Source organism: Psittacula echo, assembly GCF_963264785.1.
Source record: "Psittacula echo genome assembly, chromosome: 4".
NCBI lineage: Eukaryota > Metazoa > Chordata > Aves > Psittaciformes > Psittacidae > Psittacula > Psittacula echo.
Genome location: NC_137738.1, coordinates 39,828,431 through 39,852,273, shown reverse-complemented (window position 1 = coordinate 39,852,273; position 23,843 = coordinate 39,828,431). Strand labels below are relative to the sequence as shown.

At 37.8% G+C, this 23,843-nt stretch overlaps 1 protein-coding gene across 2 annotated transcripts in view; it reads right to left on the bottom strand.

The window, feature by feature from the left end:
- PCMT1 (protein-L-isoaspartate (D-aspartate) O-methyltransferase) overlaps window positions 1-23,843 on the bottom strand; it is a gene marked incomplete at its 5' end in the record, with an annotated part of 36,737 nt that overhangs the window by 11,064 nt on the left and 1,830 nt on the right. For both annotated transcript variants that reach the window (XM_080617066.1, XM_080617065.1), the window contains 5 exons: window positions 1,114-1,199; window positions 6,241-6,361; window positions 9,767-9,871; window positions 11,332-11,363; window positions 12,529-12,633. In XM_080617066.1, the coding sequence (XP_080473192.1) occupies window positions 1,114-1,199; window positions 6,241-6,361; window positions 9,767-9,871; window positions 11,332-11,363; window positions 12,529-12,633 (449 nt within the window). The remainder of the gene's footprint in view (window positions 1-1,113; window positions 1,200-6,240; window positions 6,362-9,766; window positions 9,872-11,331; window positions 11,364-12,528; window positions 12,634-23,843) is intronic.

Genomic DNA, 23,843 nt, shown 5'->3' with positions numbered 1-23,843 from the left:
GTTCTTTACAACACACTCGCTACCCAACAGCTCCTCTTTCATTCTGTGAATGGAAGAGATTTTACAAAACTAGTCTAAAATATATGAATATGAGTAAGACAAGTAACAAGTAAGAAAGTATATGAGAAAAATGCTTGGATTAGATTTGCTTTCATAATTACATGAGGCAGCTGATGGCAGTAGTCTCAAGGAAAATTCAGTACTTCCCAGACACCATGGAAAAAAAATCTTAAGCCCTGTTACTAACAGAAGCTATAATTAAGAACTGCTTCATTCACTACTAAACTTTACATTACCTTTGTAATTGTCACCTGTCAAAACTTTACTGGGAACACCACACCTCCCACATACCCCAAAAGAAGAAAACCAAACCAACCACCAGTGTCTGGAACTGTCTAACCTGTCTAGAGCACCTCAAACCTCCAGTCCTTCACTATCCCTTTAAAATTCAGATTTAAGAAAAACTTTGCTGGTATCTAGCATAGTACAATCATGGCACCTATTCCCATTCACCTGATAAAAGGAATAGGAAAAAAAGTCTGCAAGAAGGGACTTCAAGTATGCAAACTCTAAAGTCCCTAGTTACTTTGGTTTCTTTAGCAAGAACTGGCCTGTAACCACTCAGAAAGCTATGAACACATAGCATCGTTGGTATTTCCAGCTGAGCATGTTACTTTTCCAACAGGCTCAATACCTTGGAACCCGGGAAACAAAACTTAAATTTTGTAATTCAGTGTCTGATAAAAACAAATACATTTTTAAAATAAAATGCTCCAGTTCATTGTTGTAATAGAGAGTTGTGCACAAGTAATTTAAAAATCTTTATTTAGAGGAGTTATTAGAACACACAGCTTTTGCAAACCAACAGGAAGCCAAATTGTAACAGAAACAACCCCCCCACCACCATACAGTAATACCACACTGCCCACTGATGCTCCCAGCAGTGTAAGTCTACCAAGTATTTTACATGTATACACATGTATATTTTAAAATATATATAATATATATAATATATATTTAATATATATTTTTAAAATATATACATAGTTTACATGTATACACATGTAAAATAGTCTTTACAGCTAAGAGAAACACAAAATATAAAAAGCTTACTGCTTGGGGCACAACTGGTGCTGCTGCTCCTACATGAATTGCATCATAGGGAGCTTCTTCTGCATATCCCATTCTTCCATCTCCCACTGCAAGAAAACAGTTTTTTAACATTTTCAAAAGGAGTGGAGAATACAGCTAACCTCCCATACCTATACAGCAGATAAAAATCTATGCTCCGATTTCAACTAAAATTCTGCTGAGCAGTAATAACAAGAGGTCAGTTTAAAAACACAATTGCAAAAGAGATGCAACAAAACACCCTCATGCATACATACACACACACACTTATAAAAGATATAAAATACTAAATGCCTGAAATTAGAATGCATAGATTTATAACAAAAGTTCTTGGAAATATGTGGTCCACCCAGAAAAGATACTTAAGCATTTATATGCCCTACCATTCCAATACAGGCAACTTTTCCCCTAATTTACCTTCTTGGAAAATATGCTTTGCTTTGTCTTGCCTTCATGCACAAAATTCTTAAATACAAGGCAAATTATAAATCTAATGCATTAAATCTCAGCAGCACACATCAGAAGACTCCAAAGGTGAGGAAAGTATTCACAATAGTGAGCAAGTATTCACATAGGCTATACACCTATAACTGCGCTACCAGTTTAGAATGAAAATCTACACCTACATGCATAAATTTATGCAGTACCACACTAATCCCCATGCATCCCCCTTTGTCAGCAGATGGGTCATACTATCCTTCCTGGACAAACATGCATAGCCACATCAAACACTCATCAGATCAAGCTCCAGGTGGCTGCTTGGAAATTATTAGGAGTAATTAAGTTATTCAGACAGCTACCGATGCTGCTTCAAGAAGCTCCCTGTTACAGATGTCTCATACTATTGCAGTTATGCAGGATGAAAGAGGAAGAGTTTGGGGTTTTTAAGCCACCGAAATGTAGCAAGCTAAACTAGACCACAAGTGAAGCTTTGAAAGATGATAATGTGAATTCACAGTATTTACAGGAAGCCAACATGAAATTCAGAGCGTTAGGCAAGCTCTCTCTGGAGTTATTTAGGAACAAAGGAAGTGAGGCTAAATCATTCATAAATTCATACTCAGCACTGAAGTCCCAGGAATCAGCTAAGATGAAAAAGCAATGAAGCTAACGAACACAGTCCTCTTGCTCAGTACAAGTAGTTGTTTGGGATTTCCTGTTTTCAGACTGAACTTCGACTTCCATGCAATCACTATTATCAGAGCATAATCAAAAGGCTGAAGGAGTCAACAGAAGTTCTAGGACCCTGTCAGAGGCTGAAAATTTGTCAACTTCTTGCCTTCCAACAACTCAGAAGGCAGGAAAAACATATGGTGGCCATATCAGGTTTCATTTTGATCTCAGTGCTAGAGGGCCACCTGAACACTCATAGCACCCTCAAGTACCCAAGAGTGTACAGGAAGTTCTGGACAGCTCCTTTGAACAATCAGAATTGGGAAGTTTGCCAGCTTTCATATTAGGTTCTGAAACAAGACCATTCAAAGACCTCCTACACCCAAAGCTTAAGGATACAGCAAATTTTCTCAGTAGCTGAGAAGCCCCTTAAAAACTCAGCAACTTATTTCCTCAAATCATCACTTCTGACCAGCACAAGTTTGGACCAAGGGCCACAGGCAGAAGCTGCCAAGCAAGAACTACCAATGTTTCAAGAGAACTCATGGCTATTGATCACCAGTTCCACTAAGTCAGCTTTTACTGCTGTTGACAGTAGTGAAAGTTCCAGTATTTGCAGGGCTTCATCTCTGACTCTGCCAAAGTGGATTCAACTGGAACAACTACCTTAATGCAGTCAAGTATATAATTTATATTTGCTTATGTCTTAGTGGCACTGTTGTCCTGGTTTCAGCTGGAACAGAGTTAATTTTCTTCCTAGTAGCTGGTGCAGGGCTATGCTTTGGCTTTAGTCTGAGAACAATGCTGATAACACACCAATGTTTCAGTTGTTGCCAAGTAATGCTACTCTGATCAAGGACTTTTCAGTCTCATGCTTTGCCAGTGAGAAGGGGCACAAGAAGCCAGGAAGTAGCAGAGACAGGACACCTGACCCGAACTAGCCAAATGGGTATTTCGGAAGGTTGGTGAGCAGGCAGCTGCATGGTACTTAGTTGCCAGCTGGGTTTAAAGCAGGACAATTGTACACCTCCTCTAAAGAGGAAGAAGTGATTTGTTACTGTATCAACTGCTGTCCCATCAGAGAAGGCAATGGGAAAAGACTTCTTTAGCTCAACCATACAGATACTGCTTTGAATTCTGTTAGTTACACAAGGAGACAGACCCTCACTCCCTAACCTGCAGCAGTAGGCATTAGAAGTAGCAACCTCCAGTATGAATCTGTTGACAAAAGAGATTGTTAAATTGTGAAAGAAACTGCTAAGTTGAAAAGGAACACTCGTATTCTGTGAGTCAAACGCATGTTGTGTGCTGCCCAGGGAAGTCTCAATGTGACTTGTGCACATCTTATCACTTTACTGACAGCACTGAAAAGGATCCAAAACATTTAAACCCTTTACTCTTAGAATGATTAGTCCAAACCCTACCATCTTCAGAATCAGCACAAATACCACCAACACTAAATTCATGCTTCTTCGTATGCACCATGCACAGCATGGCTCTTCACTTTTAACATCAACAAAAATTTCCTGACTACAGTAGTCAGGTAGATATCAACTCACAATGGGAACACATTTTTAGATATCCAGAAGATTTTTTTTTAATTAAAAAAAAAATTAAAAAGTTGGCATTTATATATTCAATGTGATACAAAATATTATATTATTCAATGTCCAAAGGGAAACAGCAGCCCAAGTTTTGAGCTTGTGCTTGCATCCTAAGTAACATCCCCTGTCCTACTTAGATATCTAGTTATATGCCACCTGTTAATGAAGTAATCGTAGTGATGGGTAGTGGGTGCTGAGGAGGGGAGAAGTAATGTCAGGACAGGACTTTCTGACATAAAAGGGTTTTGTAGCTTGTTTTTGAACCTAGACCTGATCTTCTGATAGTGGTACTCAAGCCTTCAGTGTCTCTATGTGGACTTGTTTTCCATGGAGTTGTATCACGAGCACAGAAACAGAAGAAAACTACTTCACTGTGGTTATAATACTCTCATCCCCCGGCTATGTCTGCATCAGCAAACAGTGCAATACAATAGAAGCAGATCTGTCCAGAAAAACAGTTTTTGCTGAGAACCTGATGTTCATGCAACATTGGCATTTCAGACTGACTGACTGCTCTGGTCTAGTTCCAGTCTAACTGGCTTAATATCCATTAACAAATCAAACATATTTGGTTGCTTTTCAGAGCACATAATCCAGGCTAGTTTCATCCTAAAGAAATCAGAGTTCGTGTTCTCCAAGAGTACTCGCCTGTAAGGCCAAGTGTGGTGAGTGAAAGCATTTAAGATTCACCTCAAAGGCACCCTCCTCATTTTAAGAAGAAAAAAAAAAAAAAAAAAAAAACCAAAAAACCCCCAAAACAAAACAAAAGCAAACCACACACCAAAACCAGCAAAACACCCCACAAACTAGTAATAGATATACCCTAAGTTACTTATGCCAAGTTCTCAGTGCTGTTCTATTACTGAGGCACCCCAAAATAATGTTGTTGCTTCTGAAATGCAGTTACAGTATATGAGAGGTGTGACAAAGCAATGGAGAGTGCCTGAAGCATGCTTATGGAAAGCCAGCAACTGACATACCTCCCATCACCAATTAACCCTGGGTTTTTAGGGTATTTTTCTGTGTTGGGGAAGGTGTTGTTGTTTTAAAAAACAGCCCTGGATTCTAGCTCCACACCAAACTAAGAAATTCAAATTTCCAGAAATTCAGCACAGCTGAAACATTCTTCCTTTCCACCTAACTTACAAATGTGTTTCTTGTCCATCTGAACTTTTTTAGAAGTACCACACAGCAACACTATTCAGAAGTCTCTCAGTCAGCCTGCTACAAAGTCAAACATAATAGGGATAATGAAGATATTTACTTAGAATTCTAGTCTCCCAAGAGTATCAAGGTTCACTGTAGGTATGATCAGAAGCGTAAGTCCAAATTTCTCTCATACAGCAACAATGAAAATTATCCCCCTATTTCTCCTCTCCAGCGCAACAGACTCAGGATAACTTCTTTTCCAAGAAAGCTTAAGGCATAAAGTGTTCTTAGCGAGGGGCACTGCATTTTTTTAACATGTGTACAAGAACATGTGTAGACTGGCTTATTTTGAAAAAAACAATTAAAATCTTATTCGGAAAAGTCACTCATTTACCAAAAAAAAAAAAAAATTACCAAGAAGCAGAAGGTAATTAAGGTAAGAGCCAAACACCACAGTCATTTTTCCAAACACTCTTGCAAGAAACCTCAAAAATACTCCAGATCTTCAACTTCTTTTTTAAATTTAAAGAATACAATGATAATGAAGGGAATGCTTTCCTCCTGCCAGCTTTGTACCTTTCTTTTCTTAAAAAAAAAAAAAAAAAAAGAAAAAAAAACCCCACTAAACCATCCTTTTGTCAAAAGAAGTATTATTTAAAACAATTCACTGTATAATTTTAGAGTTACTGAGAGGAAATAATGCTATTTGAATTACAGTAGTTTGGTGTCATTTTATCACTTCCCTAACATGCAAATACCATTAATTTTAAAAACAAGTAAAAAACTTCAGTGATGCATACTGCCAATTTGGTACTTTTTCCACTCTGAGTGCAGCTTTCTCCATTACTCTATCAGAAGTATACAGGTTTTGTTAAACCAGGCAAATTTAGATGACAGTATATTTATTCAAGCAAAGTTGTGAATTCAAACCCAATTTTAAGTAGCAAATTCACATGACAGACCTTCCACAGGTGAAGTGGAAAGCATTTCCCTGATAAGCTTCTCTAGTAGTATAATTACATATTCTTTCACATTACCAGAAGTCATATTCTCAAAACTGTGCGAAGATTATATTCTTCAAAGGCCTTAAGATGATTTTGATTTAAAATATTCATTTGGCTTTTCTTTCTTTGGCTTAACTTCTTCAATTGGAATTTTTAATCACCTCCAATTCTAGTCATTTTCAACCAGCTGCTAGAAAGAATATCAGTTTAATTAGTAAGTATATCAGTCTGATGCTCACCAATCAGTTTCACTCTTCCTGAAGACAGCAATGTGGGATCATCTTTTTTGACATTATTTATTGAGTCATCTACTAGTTCTTTGATATGATCAATTCCTACAACTTGTCCTTTGGGACCCACCTGGAATAAAAATATACAGTTGAATAATTTCTGCTAGATTTATTTACAGAATGAGTATTTCTATCACCTGAGCCCATTTCTCTAAAATAAAAACAAAACCACTGAAGTAGTAAGTATATTTTCCCCAACGTTACTAAAACTACTGCTTGGAATGACACACCCTGACTGCTAGAAGCAACTGGTAATTAGAATTTTCCAGTACAGTCTTATAAATGCTTGTTATAGTCATGGTTTTTTTGAGACATAATTCAATTAAGTTATATTATTAGTGGAGATCTCATCTTTGAATTTTTAAAAGTCAGATTTGATCATGAGTGTTTGCACTACCTCCAATAGAAAGTAACAACTTCAAGGACAAAGACTAGAACTAATCTTCTTTCATGTTGAATAAACATACTTAAAGATTAAGGTTTTTCTAGAGAAGACCTTACTTCAAGGAAAATAGAAAGTCATGCATCTTTTTCTAAGTTCTCAAGAGTCCTATTCTTTCAGGAGCAAATGCACTAATTAATAGTCAGGGACAAATTACCTTCCACCTACCATTGCATTCATTAGTCTACTTTGAGTTTTATAGCTCTCTTCCATAGGAAGAGTGGAACTTTTGAGAGCTCATAACTCACAAAAGGTCATGAAAGATCTGTGTAGTCAGTCTGAGGGGGAAAAAAAGGTCTACTAGCAAAACTTCTCCACTACAGGCATTTCTTCTGGAATTGGGTCTTCATTCTAGAAAAAAAATCCAATTTTGGGGAGAGGAGAAAGAATCCAAATCTTAAAATCTGATCATTTTTAACAGGATCCAGTTCAAATAACACAATGGCAGAGTATGTCCTATCAGCCCATGTTGTTGTATAAAACTCTGTCTTTGGTCACATTTGAACCCATTGGTTACATTTCTGTATCTTATATTTGTATGTTGCCAAGACATGGAAAATTAATAACTGGTTATTGACACCATGGGGATTTTTCTGTTTCATTATGAAAAAGTGCTATGTCAGGAAAAAAAAAAAAAAAGAAAAAAAGAGAGAGCAGTGTTAGCTCTTCTTTTTCAAGTAGAAGCTCACCAGCCTAGCCTTTGAAACAGAGCAAGACACATGGCAAGTTTTTCGCATGACAACCACAGGTTGCCATCTGGAGGAATGCCTGGCAGTTAGCTGTACCAGAAGCTGGCAAAAGATTCAGTGTAGTCCAACAGAAGGTAACATCACAGAAATTCAAATTTAGCAAGATAGCGATAGCACGAGAACCTCCTGCTGCATGTCATAGTCCAGTAAGATATTTCTAAGTCCTCAATCAGTTACCTCTGCCTATTGCCTGGAACCTTGAAATGTGTGCAATTGAAACAATAGCAAAATGGCACAATTTTGGGGATCTCCGTGGTTTGTTAAAATTAAATATATACACCACTTTTTATAATTCCAGTACTTACAGGATGAAAAATACAATTACTTTAATTTGCCAGCAACCTTTAAAAGCATATAAACTTAAAATTGTATGCTATGTAGTTAAGTTTATCACAGCAGTTTAACATCAAAATCTGAACAAAGAAAAATAAATCTTAAAGCTTTACTAGACTAAGTAAACATAAAGCTTTCCCAAGACGACCACCAATGAGATTATCATCACAGGAGCAAAGCTCTTATGACATCAATGTGCATTTAGGTACTTGTGCTACAAATGCAAGCTTTTCATTGAGATCTCAAGTAGACAGAGAAGCAACACCCACATGATCCAGTAAGCACATATCCAATTGAATTTTGATAGAAAAACACTTTACCATCATTCCCTATAATATACATCTTTCAAACTTTTGTTACAGTTTAAAAGAACTTTACAGAGAAAGTCAGAGCAGTACATCTTGTCTTATCTACATTCATTCAAGTGGATGAAGCAAGACCCATATTGCATAGTACTGTTATCAAACAGAACAAAGGCATTTATCCAGTTTCACAAGACACATGCTCGTAAGGCTTTCCACAGCATACCACCAAGAAGAATTCAGAAGAGGAACGTGACATTCATATGGCAATAGAAGAATAGCATGATTAATGTCAGCAAAATTGGAAAGCAATTTCCTTTTTATGCTAATTCTGACTTCTTGCCCTGTTTTCAGCTTTTCTTATGTAGCTGTTTTAAAAGAAGAAAGTGCACACCACAACTTATCATGTCTTATCAAAAATGGCTATTCCTCCATGAGTAACTTTAGCGAGAAATACACCTAACCGTGACAAAGTTTTAACACTTGCAGGATTGGAGTTCCCATGCATACTACTAGCACTTGATTGTTTACTACAAAGTTAGAAGAAAAACAATAGGCACGAAGTTAAATAAGTGACACTTAAGATTTCCTCTAAACTACAAATTTATTTTTTTCCTTTATTTTTTTTAGATTTTGCAGCTAGCACTTAAAAAACCTAAATACTTTTCCTAGTGCATTGCTCAGTCCTACACGTTCTTTACAAAAGAAACTAGAACTCAGCAGATCAGTTGCTTGAAAACAGAAAATTAAGTAGCAAAAAACCTCATATGTGAATTTATCATCTCATCACCATGTTCTAAATTAACTTCTCGGAAAGATAGAAAGAAAAAAAAAATCTAGTTGGCAGTTTAATAAAGGTGTCTGCTAGTTATAAAGCAATGACAGAGGCCTGGAATGGAGAAGGAAGAACTGATTATATTCTACTACATAAATTAGTCTAACAATGCTGTAGTTATATCCATCACAATGTTTTTCATCTCTTTTCCTGATGCAACATAGGGTGGAACCACAGAGAATTCCTTACATACAGGTTGAACAACCCAGAGATTAAGTTTCTTGGAGAAGATGTAAAAAAACAGAAACCAAAACAAAAAACCCAGAAAAAACCCAAACAAATTAATATCTAACTTAGAACAAATTAAATGGATACTTATAGTGATGCTCACACAGTATAGAAAGGAGAAAAAAAAAAAGTTAAATTCAGAGACAATTTATATATATACAATATAGTTTTCTGTAGAAATAGGATTCTTTTAAGCCTCACTAAGCCCTCATCATAGCAGGAAGACATGACAATTGATCACAATAAGAACATTCATAGCACACAAGATAATGTAAAAATTGAGCTGGACAAGCAAAACATCACCTTCCTTCAAGCTATAAAGCAATCACTAAAATACAAGAAAGAAATAAACCCTTCCCCTCTAAGCAGTTTCTTCACCATCACATCATTTACCAGACCTTTAACTCAACCATCTAGTATCATCTAGGCTAAGAAACAGGTACTAATCACATCCAGAAGAGTAAATTATTTTCTGCATAACATGCATCAGTCCACTGCACAAAGGATGCTTTCTTCCCCTCCCCTTCAATTCAGAGTTACGCTGCAGTTCAAGCAGTTCTGATGGTTCAGTGATTAAATATCTCACCATTCGTGAGAAGCATGCTGTAAGGATTCCACTTCCAGATCCTACATCAAGTGCTTTGGCTCCTTCATGTAACTGATCAGACAGAAGTTCAAGAGCATATGCATGCTAAGAGAAGAAGAAAGAGACAGAAAATTTCAACATATTCTAAGTATCCATTTTACCCAATATACGTTCATTTCTTCAGTGATTTTGGCCAATGCACTGAGGATTCATGCAAGATATTTCAGAATTATTTTCTATTACAAAAAAAGTGGGGGGTGGCAGGAGTTAACTATATGATATAATCATTATTATTTCATTGACTACAAATTGTGTGTGTATGTATATTAAAACTACCTCTTGTATCACCTGCATACTTGCTGAATCAAACAGTAGGAAAAAGTTTTTCACAACAGCAGATAGCCAGGCTCTTACATGAAATGCAGCAGTTTACAGACGCACTTCATGAGTTTTGCTTTCCTACAGGGTGGACCACTACACAAACTAAGCTTAGGTCACACACTCAAACACTAATTTGTTCTTTAGTGTTTCAGAGATAGCCATAATCATGCTCTTACAGCTTAATCCATCACACCCAGAAAACAAGTAATTAGAACATTTAGTGTTAGAACATTTATCATCAACATTTGCTTAGAGGATACATTTCCTTTTTGCTCTAACACTTCATATGCTACTATCGCTAAGCAAAGGATAATCCAAAGGCTATGACTTAGATGAATTAAAATTTTGAAAACATAATTAATACTTATTTTATCCCTTAGCCACAGTACCTTCTTTCTCTGTCTTTTCTTGACTAAAATCATAACATTTCTATACAAAATTCCTGATTTTTTTTATATTGGTAACTAAGTAAACTCTAACCCAACTAGGTAGTTTTCATCAAGAAAAGCAGACTTTTGTTTTGCCACTTTCCAAACATTGCAAGGACAAAATGCATACCACAGAATCATAGAATGGTTTGGGCTGGAAGGGACCTTAAAGCTCATCTAGTTCCAACTCCCCTGCTTTTTTTTTTTTTCTCTCCTGTCTAAAGAATTAAAAGCATTACAGCAATACTGGACCATAGAAATCACTGTTACCCACTCTGAATTTTTATACTTTTATAAATTACAGAGTAATTTCGGTTGGAAAGGATCTCTGGAAATCCCATAGTTCAACCCTCTTTCAACATATCAGCAATTTATATTAGGGTGCTTAGAGCCCTGTCCAGTCAGCTTCTTAGTATAACACAAAATAGTTTTCACAATCTGTGAAACCTGTTCCAGTGCTTAACTACCATCAATGGGAATTGTTTTTTACCCTAGAAACTGATCAGAATGTCCCACGTTTCTTTGGTTTTTGTTTGTTGGTTTTTGTTTTTTTTTTGTCCACTACCCCTCATCTTATCACTGTGCATCTCCAAGGAAAGTCTAGCTTGATCTTCTCTGTGCCCTCCCAGTAGGCAGTCCACAACAACATCACTGCAATCAACTGCTCATTAAATTTGCTAGGATAAATATTTTATTTCAGAAGCATTTTGATGTTTATAAAATCACCTATACTAATCAGGTTAGTTTAAAGCTTACCATATGTGGAGCACTGATTGTTGCTTGGAAACCTGTAATGCAAGAGAATGAAAGAACATGTTGACCATTGTTCAGACCAACACAATCTTTATTACCTTGACTATAAAATACAATGCTTTAACTGTCACCCTCATTCAGGGCATTACACACACACACCCCTGAACAGTTACACTGGTGCTCCAGAAGTGAGTTAAAGTACATTATCTCAAAGCTATGCCACGTCAACTGTGGACGGAAATAAAAAAAAAAACAAGGGTTCTGCCCTGGACCTCGGTTTGAATCTCCATTTCATCACTATATTGCCTTAGCTTGATCAAGCATGTTGAATTCAAAAGAGTAATGAGTCCCAGAATAACGTAATGCTTTTCCCCTCAGGCCTTGTGTAAAAGCTTGAACTTGTCAGTTGAGTTTTATGTGGTGGGGACCATATTGTCTCCAACTTCTGGAGACAATAACCCATCTATCTTGCAAACAGCACACATCTATGAGAACACATGGAAGAACACTCACCTATATCTTTTCTGTGAAGCACACATATGAATACATACTCAAAAGCTTATGAATCTTTAAAAATTCTTGAATTTTCCTATACAACTGTTAAAATCCTAATACAATTCATAGTTCTCACCACTCACTATTAGGGCAGGGTGTCAAAAAAAAAAAAAAAAAAAGGAAAATATTCACTTAATTCATTCTGCTGGCTTGGAAAGATAAAACTGGGATCTGGATGGGAAACAACAACTGTCTTATCAACAGATTGTCCCATTTGAAGCCTATTTTCATTTTAAAAATTAAGTCTCATATAAAGGCTTAAGGAACTCTGCATTGATCTCAACAGAATCATTTCTGTAAAAGGAAACTGTTTCTGACATAAACTGGATACAAATGATTTTTAAGTAGTTAAAAATTATCTGCACCACCACAAATTGCTGTGGTTTAAAAAATATATATATTTATACCTATTAATATTGACTATAAAACATTTATCCTGATGTATACAGGTATGTTTTTAAAATAAAAAAAATAAAAACTATATTCCATAACAAACTGAAACTTAGTTAAAAGGTATTGAATAAAGAACTACAGAAGCTTCCAGATTTAAAATATTATGTTCACATTCTTAACACATATATGACAAAGGCAGCCACAGTAATGCAAACTGGAACAATCTAAATCATTTTTACAAGGTACTCTTACCTATAGACTGTGGAGAATCCATATAAGGGTTGTATTTTGCATAGTGGCAACGGTCTGTAGCCAGCATCACTTCAAATACCTTGTCTGATTTGATTATCCCATTTTCTATAAAATACAAATAAATAAATAAAATTGAAGGCATTGCCTCTCTTCTGCAATGCAAGAGCATGTGAAATACATTAATATATTCCTAATATTGTGAAAAATCATGCTACCTTACCCTCTTTAATACTCTAACTCTCATCATACTAGAATATAAGCTGTCATTCACAGCTCAAATAATGCTTAAGCCAGTGAACTTTGAACAAGACTGTCCCAGTGGTTACAGATGCTTTCTGAAACAGTAGAGACCATTTTCAAAGATTTATCTATCCCCTAGAAAAACTCAACTTTATGCACACCTTTGATATTCCTGAAAACATAAGTCAGTAAGAATCTGATACTACTCTACACACCAAACAAGATATACTTCAGATTTCTAAGCAGCTATATAAGTGAGTCATTATCAAAACATATACAAAAGCAGGTTAGAAATGTGAAGATGCAGTATCATTGCTCAATATTTTATTTTCAAGATCTGTTTCTCTTTTGAGTTAGCAGAAGAAAAAAAACTTTTCATAAAGAAACTCTTACAGAATCAGAATTCTTATGCTGGAGCAGACTGAAGCCAAAAAGTTTTTATATCAAAATACTTTGAATCTTCATTCACTTTTCAAAATAAAATGCAAATGTAGATGCATGTAAGTGACAGAAGCACTGTACAGTGCAGCCATTTTTCCTTCCTATTTTATTGAAGTTCGTTAACATTGATAATTTTTTTTTAAAGTTCTGAAGAGACATTTATGAGTAACAAAAAACTTTAGAAAACAAAAGGAAAAAATTAATCACTTGCACTAAAAAGACAGTATAAACTACAAATAACTGACATTTCAACAATGGATTGCTTCATTGAGCTACTTACTTTAAACAAGAAAGATTTTATTTGGAAAATTATATTTAAAAGGGGAAAAAAATAAAAATTGAGTACTTTATAATCTAACCCAAAACACATTAACAGAAAAATTAGATTAAGAAACTTTTGTACAATTGTCCTAACTGAAGTCGCATCAACGTTTCAAAGTATATCACTAACGCGCCCGTGCCAAGGCCTGGACTTCCTTCTGCAGAAGCTTCCTTGAGTATTTATGGAGAGCTCCCAACTACCCTGAGCAATCATGGGATTTTTTTAATTTTGGTTATCCTATACAGCATAAGCTTGACTTCAGAGAGCAAAATAACCCCTCAAATCATTTTGGTTTTCAGTCTGAAGACAAAGTATCAACTGTAATAGGAATATACTACCAAATTATTAAGGAAAAGAAAAAATCTGTAAAAAAAAAAAAAGAAAAATATTCTTTTTTAGAATTCTTTCTGTATCTGAGAAGTCCAAGGAAAAAAAAACCAAAAAACCCCAAAAACATCCAGGGACAGATGACGAGCGAGTTGAGAGTCTGTGGGTGAGAATTAAGGGGCAGGCTGGCAGGGGTGATACTGTTGTGGGTGTCTGTTACAGGCCACCAGATCAGGGTGAGGAAGTTGACGAGGCCTTCTACAGGCAGCTGAGAGCGGCCTCACAGTCACAGGCCATGGTCGTCGTGAGAGATTTCAACTTCCCTGATGTTTGCTGGAAGGACTACTCAGCAACCCAGCCACAGTCCAGGAGGTTCCTCCAGTGTATGGATGATAACTTCCTCATGCAAATGGTGGATGAGCCAACCAGGAGAGGAGCGCTGCTGGATCTCATCCTCACTAACAAGGAGGGTCTGGTCGAAGCAGTAAAGGTTGAGGGCTGCCTTGGTTGCAGCGACCACGAGATGGTGGAATTCAGGATCTTGTGTGGTAGGACCAGTACAATAGCAAGTAGAATTGCAACCCTGGACTTTAGCAGGGCAAACTTTGGCCTGTTCAAGCAATTGCTAGGGGAAATCCCATGGGCAAGGCTGCTTGAAGGTAAAGGGGCCCAAGGTAGTTGGTTGGCATTCAAGGATTGCTTATTCCGCACTCAAGAGCATGCCGACATGTAGGGAGTCAAAGAAGAGGGCCAGGAGACCTTTGTGGCTAAATAAGGAACTGCTGGGTATGCTCAAATGGAAGAGCAGAGTTTACAGGTCATGGAAGGAGGGGCTGGCCCCTCGGGAGGAATATAAGGCTGCTGCTAGAGGGTGTAGGAAGGCAGCTAGGATGGCTAAGGCCTCCTTAGAATTAAATCTGGCAAGAGGGGTCAAGGACAGCAGAAAGAGCTTTTTCAAATACATGGCAGATAAAACTAACACCAGAGGCAAGGTAGGCCCACTGATGAATGCGATGGGTGCCCCGGTGACAGAAGATACAGAGATGGCAGAGTTACTGAATGCCTTCTTTGTCTCTGTCTACTCTGCCGGAGGCAGTCCTGAAGAGCCCTGTACCCCTGAGACCTCAGATGAAGTCAGGTCAACGGAGCAGTTTGCCTTAGTCGACGAGGAATGGGTTAGGGACCAGTTGAGCAATCTGGACATCCATAAATCCATGGGTCCAGATGGGATGCACCCGCGGGTGCTGAGGGAACTGGCGGAAGTCATTGCTAGACCACTCTCCATCATCTTTACCAAGTCTTGGGAAACGGGAGAGGTGCCTGAGGACTGGAGGAAAGCAAATGTCACTCCAGTCTTCAAAAAGGGCAAGAAGGAGGACCCGGGTAACTATAGACCGGTCAGCCTCACCTCCATCCCTGGGAAAGTGATGGAACACCTTATCCTTGATGCCATCTTAAGGCATGTCAAGGATAAGAGGGTTATTATGAGGGGCAGTCAACATGGCTTTACCAAGGGGAAGTCATGCTTGACCAACCTCATAGCCTTTTATGAGAAAATAACACGGTGGATGGATGCTGGCAGAGCGGTGGATGTGGTCTACCTTGACATCAGCAAAGCATTTGACACAGTCTCCCACAACATCCTCATAGCTAAATTGAGGAAGTGTGGTCTGGATGATCAGGTAGTGAGGTGGACTGCGAACTGGCTGAAGGACAGAAGCCAGAGAGTTGTAGTCTATGGGGCGGAGTCTAGTTGAAGGTCTGTATCTAGTGGAGTGCCTCAAGGGTCAGTACTGGGACCAGTATTATTCAATATCTTCATCAATGACCTGGATGAGGGAATTGAGTGTACTATCAGCAAGTTTGCTGATGACACTAAGCTGGGAGGAGTGGCTGACACGCCAGAAGGCTGTGCTGCCATCCAGCGAGACCTGGACAAGCTGGAGAGTTGGGCTGTGAACAATGTAATGAAATATAACAAGGGGAAGTGTAGAGTCCTGCATCTGGGCAGGAACAACCCCAGGTTCCAGTATAGGTTGGGGAACGACCTGTTAGAGAGCAGTGTAGGGGAGAGGGACCTGGAGGTCCTAGTGGATGGCAGGATGACCATGAGCCAACACTGTGCCCTTGTGGCCAAGAAGGCCAATGGCATCCTGGGGTGTATTAGAAGGGGGGTGGTCAGTAGGTTGAGAGAGGTCCTCCTTCCCCTCTACTCTGCCCTGGTGAGACCGCATCTGGAATATTGTGTCCAGTTCTGGGCCCCTCAGTTCAAGAAGGACAGGGACCTGCTGGAGAGAGTCCAGCGCAGGGCGACTAAGATGATTAAGGGAGTGGAGCATCTCCCTTATGAGGAAAGGCTGAGGGAGCTGGGTCTCTATAGTTTGGAGAAGAGGAGACTGAGGGGTGACCTTATTAGTGTATATAAATATATAAAGGGGGAGTGTCACGAGGATGAAGCCAGGCTCTTCTCCGTGGCAAACAATGATAAGACAAGGGGTAATGGCTACAAACTGGAACACAAGAGGTTCCACTTACACTTGAGAAGAAACTTCTTCTCAGTGAGGGTGATAGAACACTGGAACAGGCTGCCCAGGGAGGTTGTGGAGTCTCCTTCTCTGGAGACATTCAAAACCCGCCTGGACACATTCCTGTGTAACCTCATCTAGGTGTTCCTGCTCCGGCAGGGGGATTGGACTAGATGATCTTTTGAGGTCCCTTCCAATCTCTATCATACTGTGATACTGTGAAAAAGCACACACTCCCCTTAAAGACCATACACATATCCTGTGCATTATACTGTATACTACAGTTCCAGTTAGAGGAAACTCCTCATTTCAGTGCAAGCTTTTTAATCTGAGACAGCAGTTGACTGCAGCAGTTTATAAGTTTACTTACTGAGCAAAATTATACCCCAAAGTAAAACAAATCAATCCATTAACACTGGCACTGACAATATAAGATAGTAAGGAAATCAAAAGCTTTCCCCTGACCACTTGGAATGAGTTGTGTATCAGTTCCGTGAGCAAAGCATAGAAACAAAACCAAACAAAAAAAAAAATTTACTGTTAGATTCTCATGAGGTACCACCAAGAAATAGTAGCTCCAAAATAAATGTACTTAAAAAACAAAAAAAATAAATAGGCAGGAGCATAAGCAAAGCTGATGATAACAGGCATAAAGAGATCACTATTCTGGTGGGTGAAAAGGAGGTCAAAAAGCAGCAGCTAAAAAGCACTCAGAAAAGATCTAAAATCGCAATTCCTTGAGATTGTGTATTGTGTATGTAGATACCCACATCATCATCTAGGTGTTCCTGCTCTGGCAGGGGGATTGGACTAGATGATCTTTTGAGGTCCCTTCCAATCTCTAACATACTGTGATACTGTGATACATTCTAGAAGCTACAGGTAGCCATCTGCTCTTTCCTTTTGTGTCTTCTGGAAACATGCAGAGAATATGAAAATCAAGCTTCCAGCTTGAAAGAGCAACTGCAGGGCCCTATTGTAAAGCTGAGAACCTCCTCTAGTTTCCAGGAAACCTTCTCTGTACCACTGTGACTGCAGGCTTCTTCCAAACCTCTTCTTTCACACTATACATTATCCACTTCCGCGTTTTGCAAAACTCCGTGACTGCCATCTCACCTCTCTCATCTACACCTGTCATCTTTTGCTTAGAATATAAGTAAATTAATCTCTCAGCACTTAAAAACTTTGTTTTCTCTCTTCTATTACTTTACTCATATTTTGCTCATTCTTCCCCCAACTTGTTCAATCAGAGCTCTGACAGAGATTGTGGATATCTGTGCAAAGCAAAGCACAAAACTTTGTTTCAGTCCATGTATAACTTCACTGAGTGTGATGCTTACACTGACAGATAAATTACAACAAAAAAAAACAAAACCAAAAACAAACCAAAATCAAAACAACCTGAAAACAGTAGGCACTATTATTCTAATATTCTACAAATTCTGAGCATTTCAGCTGCTCTCATTCAGCATTCAGATTTACTGACTGTTGGACTATCTTTAACGAGTGTCATCTTTTCCATTCCAATAAATAAGAAGTTAAGCAAGTAACCCATGCTCAGAGTCCCCTGCAGAACCAGTGGGAGAAGCTGGATCTCAGGCCCAGCCAGATACTTCAACTATCAAATAACACTCCCTCTCCATAAAAGAACACACCCTCTCAGCTATGAATGTGGAATTACAGGGCATCACATTATTCCCCATAGATTGAGTCTGCTTTTCAAATTTGCTTATTATATAGGAGAGACAGCAACAAATTTTAGGTGGGAATTAAGAAAAGAAATCAAACCCTAAACAGTAAAGTCAATATTGACTTTGTAGTGATTTCTTCTGTGTTGATAACTAAAAGGATTTTTCTTAGTCTCATGGTTGAGTATAGAGAAATACTGCAACTGCAGGTTACTGAACTCCAATGGAAGTCCTTTCCTTCCTGCAACAGTTAGTCCTAAGATGACCAATTGCCAGGATCTTAATTCTGTCTGGAACAAATATCTATCAGATTCTGAAGTCCAGAAAACAAGTATATGCCCTAAGAACCCAATAATAGGAGTTTATATTGCAAAGACAACTTTCTAAGTTCATGCCATATCTAGGTGCTGAAAAAATAAGACAAATGGCAGTAAATTATTTATTAACAAAATGTCAATGCACAACTTTTTCTAAATCTTAAAAGGAAGCTACATACTGCAGGAAAGTAATTCACAACCAAATGTACGTAGGTTGATTATCCTTTCCAGCAATAATTCTCCTTGAGGACACTGGTGGGTTTTTTAAGATTCCAATAATCAGTACTGCAAACAAATCAGATACTAAATTATTAAGTGTTTCTATGCAAAGGCTAACACACAAACACTCCAGCAATCAGCATTGCAAACAAATCAGACACTAAATTATTAAGTGTTTGTACGCAAAGGCTAATACACAAACACACCAGCTTACAGCTTTAAATCAAACATAAACTCTCTAATTTATTAGAGTTATATCAGCACAACTCCTAAGCTTCAAAGGGCTAAAGCTGAAAAGTAACCACTTAAAGAGTGGAGCCCGGCCTACAGAGTTCAAGAGTTACTTTGTGTAGAGGCTGCAGCAATGACAACTTGACATAATTGGAGCTTGTTTTGAAAATTCACTCTGTTCTGCTTCTTTTCCAAAAAAACACCATGAAAACAGGAAAAAGAGCTCACAGAGCAGCCCTTGGATTTGAAGGTGGAAATATACCAGGGCTGAATGTAACCTGGGAAACTGGGCAGTAGGCTGTCAGAGGGCAAGGAAAAAAAGAGGTAAGGTCTAAAAAGCCACCACGGCCTCGCAACAACTAAACAACCTACCTTTTTCTTCAGCAGCAAACACATTGCTGAAGTGCTTATATTTCAAAGAACTGCCTACATCACTGGATGGTATCCTGACTGTTGATCAAACAAGTTTCCAACTAGACAATAAAATACAAGCAGTTAACATTTACACCAACACTGGCTTCCAGATCAGAAGGAGGGTGTCTCATTGCCACATGATAAGATCCAGCACACAAGCTTACTATACAAACTATAAACAGCTACTCAAACACCTCCTGTTGCTGGCTTTACATAAACAACACTCATGCAGATTCCAAAACCATTTACTGTAGGACTATTTTGGCATCCTTATAGTTGTGCTTCTCACCAGATTACTTTCTCCATAACCACTCCAGAGAACTTTACTTACGAAGATGACTTTTGAGCAACAGTGGTATTTTTAAATCATACAGAGGTCTTACAGCATGATGCAAAGCACAGAGCTCTATAATACTAAAGACGAAATCAAGTAGATTAATATTACTCAAGTGACAAATCAAGTTTTTAGATGTCTCCATCTGACCCACATAAAACAGCTAGCATCTTTCAAGAGGAAAGTGGGCCAGAACAAAACCACATCTTGATTTTTAAGCAACATGAAATTAGTTGGTTTTAGGCACCTGATTGACTGATGTCTTTAAGGTCTTTTTATGTGGGGAGAGAAAAGAAAAAGACAAGAAAGAAAGCAATCCAGTTAATATAATTTTATGTAATGAGCACAGGAATATTTCATTGTAAATAGTGAAGACAAAAAAGGCACTTTGAACAAGAAGTGATGGATCAGCATCCCAAAGTCCAATAAATGACACTTGCCCCAAAACATACAAAGTTCTTTGTGCTAAAGAAACTGGAAGTAGGTGTTTGCAAACAAGTGGGGTTTTTTTTTTAAACCAAACCTTTTGTGCTTTGCTGATAATTTCAGAGTATCTGCTTCAAACATTCAGCTGCACATCTGTTAGCACTATGATTTGGATTCACAATAATACATTTTTCAAACAGAACGTTGCATACAGCTAACTGTAGGAAATTAGTTGAGAATGTGTCATTCTGAGACACAACAGAATGACTGAGGAAAGTAAGGGCCCATCAGAACTAATCTTAGGGTCCAGAAATTAAACACAAAGATCAAATCCCATGAAAATCTCAACAAGGCAGAAATCAAAAATAAAATAAAAATTTAAAAATAGCATCTAAAACATGCAGAGGTAAAAATACATGGGAACAAACAACTAGGTTCAACACAACAAACAAGTGTGCAGCCTCAAGATTTAGTTAAATACAAACGTACCCTCCAAAATTTCACTTCTGCTTTACAGGAGTACCTCTTCTCTATTTAATAATGATCACCTTCATTTAATAATGATCACCAGCTGTTGCTTACCTATTTTGGTAGAACGGGTAAGAGCTCTGTATTAATTTTCATGGATCTGAAAGTCTGCAGATAACCAATTTAGACATATTTAATTACAGTTGTATTGCTCCCTCATACTATAAGCCAATGTTGCAAAATTGGCATTAACCATTTTCTTCTCCGGGGGTGGAGAAAACCATGCTAGCTCTCGGCTCACAGTCCCCCAGGACTATCACAAAGGCCATCCATAACGTACTCATATTTATCACAATAGTTATGCTGATTTTGTCTAAATCTGTATCAGCAGCTTACTGAAAAAAGTTTTGGGAGTACATGAAAGAAGAATGTGACTTTAAGGTTGGGTTTAGCATGCAAGAACACAGCACTGCACTTACCAAGAAACTTTAACACCTGTGTGCGGATGAGAGAGACTTCACCTCTGAGCATACCTTGATCCCTCTGATTTGAGAGGGCTGAACTTCACTCATAAATCACATGGAGTGTCAAAACTGAAGAGTGCAATACAAAGCGGCAACAACCATCAGCAGTAACTAAAAACTGTTGCAGAGGGTAAGATAAACTTAGCTGGATAGGACAGACAGATAAGGAGCTCCCTTCACAGTAAGGCTTGAGGCAAAACTTGTTTTATAGCTTTAGCAGATCTTTAATGGCAGATGCTGCGCATCTTACCCCACTTTGCTGATCTGTTTTCAGAGAAGCCAATACTGTCAAGACCACCAGTCAAACCACATGAAGAGCCTGTTTTTATGGAGGTGGTAACATTAAAACAGGTACTACTACTACGCAAAAGCTGAGAAAGATCAAAAGATACAGGAAACATGACCCCGTCTCTTCAGACAAAATGACACAAAGCTGTCATACTAACAGAAAGAAGGAAAAATTTCTAAAGTTACATTTGTCTGACCATCTCTTCCAGATTTTGACAGTACAAGCATTTAAAACTATTTTGTGCTCAACTCCAGTGTTGCAGTATTCAGGTTCTTAAGTCTTAAAACATAACTCGCAAGTTAACCAGTTCAGGAGAGACGTCATTCCAAGTTTACTGGTCTCAAGCTCTGAAAGAGTTTACTCTGGTTTTGCCAAAATTTGGTAATTTAAAACAAAATTTAAAACACTAATAAAAAGAACCTCACCTTGTAACAGTGTTAAGAAAATATTTTACTTTAAAAAGTGTTATCGTAACACTAACAAACATGACTTTGATTAGATGCACACAAATGATCATTCGAAAGAACACAAACTTTATGCATTGCTTTCCAAGTTCACTAACAGCTTTTAGTGAGCTTTTGATACTATATCAGGATGAAAGAAACTGTAGTATTACACAAAAAGCTTAGAGTTATATTGAAACAAAAACATACAAGAGTCCATCTTTTTAACATGGCCACAAGCAATGGCAGTCATCTATATGGGGCAGATTCGCAATTTATTTCCGTTTTACTACGGATTACTAGGCAGCTTCAGACTACCAGAAAGAAAATATTATGGTATTAAATCCAGAGACAATAAAAAAAAATAAAATAAATCTTAAATCAAGCAAAAGAACTAAGCATCTTTAAATTAAAATGACTGATTATAAAGTGTTGGGATAGAAAGAAGCAGCCAAAAACATGCTCCTTTTTTTTTTTTTTTTCTGAATGACTGAGGACTTGGACTTTGTTCCACTGAATTTTGGGGTTGCTGTGGGAAAGAATGGGTATGTTTGTAACATTACATTGACAACTTGTCTAACATAAAGGGGGAAAAAATATGCCAACAACAAAGAACCAGTTAATCTTAATTTACATCCATCTAAATTATGATCAATGGTTTTAAAGTTAACACTTATTTTCTGGCATATTGTTTTAAAAAGATCACACATAATTCTTCAGTCACTTGTTTCTAAGTATGCACTGAAAAACATGCAGCATTCCAATGGCCTGCTTGGTTAGTTTGTCTCTTTTAAGACATGGAAGCAAGTATAAGGCCTATAAAGAATACCTGCCTAAATCTGCAAGCAAATACACAAAAGCACTTACCACTGCTCTAAAACAATGGGTGTTACAGTGAAATGAGCAATGAACATACCTTTATATAATTTCACTAACTCGGAAAACTGTATTGCCACAAAATAGAAGCGCTGGTAACAGTCAATAACAACTTACAATGAAGAAAAATCTTCAGTGCTATTTTCAAGGAAAAGAATATGCCTACCAGTTTTCTACTGACATTTTTATGTGGAAGCAAAACCAGTTTAAGAAGTTCCCATTCTCCCCAGTCACTTATACCTGTAACAACGTTCACTGCTTCTCTAACCACAATAGCACAATGGGTTACAGACATTGAGGAGTATAAACCCCAGTGTTTCACAAGAGGAGTAAGGAGAAAGTGATCCAGTCTCACAACACTGCCACCCTCACAAGCGGTTCTGTAAGAACAGTGAAGAAAAGACTCATGGTGCAAGGGCAGGAGCAAGAACCTCTCAACCCAGGCTTTGCTGCAGAACACAGGCTGTGTCACTACAACCTGTGCTATTTTCCTTTTTAACTTATGCAAATCACACACTAAATTACACATTCAGTTACTAAGTTACGAGATAAACACTTGGACAACTTCATCTGCCTTGCATTCTTACTTCTAGCATAAAAATGCCAGAAATGCTACACTACTTAGCTGGTTTTAGAGGAAAAGAGAAGACATTGAGGGATCTTCTACTACTCAAAAGGAATTCTCCAGAACATTTTAATCTTTCTGCAACCAATGATTTTTAAGGTTGTTAAAAATGTATCTGAAAGAATAACACTTTCTTCAAAAGTTGTTCCCAACTTTAGCAACAAGGTATAATCTTACCTGGAGAACTCTTACTTAAGTTACCATCTTAATTCTCCAACTGCTCTGCACTGATAAAACCCTGTGCCTCAGCAGAGCCCCACTGAGATCAACAACACAATCCTGCTGCAAGATCAAACGGCTCTCTGCCTCCAAACCATTTTCTTTCCAATCTTCTCTTTAACACCCCTCAAAATATTTGGCATACATATGCAAAATGGGAGGGGGGAAAAGGGGAAATTACAGACTGTAACTTTGCAGGCAACTACCATCACTGCATATTTTGAGACCACAATATTAAACACGCTAGTTTAATCTCCTGTTGTTGTGTACTGGTAATGGTTTTTAGCTTTTTCATTATTATTATTTACAAAGCCCTAAACAGTTTCCATGTGTTGAAAAACACTGTCATTGTTTTCTTCAACAAATAATTGGTTTTGCCCTCAGGTT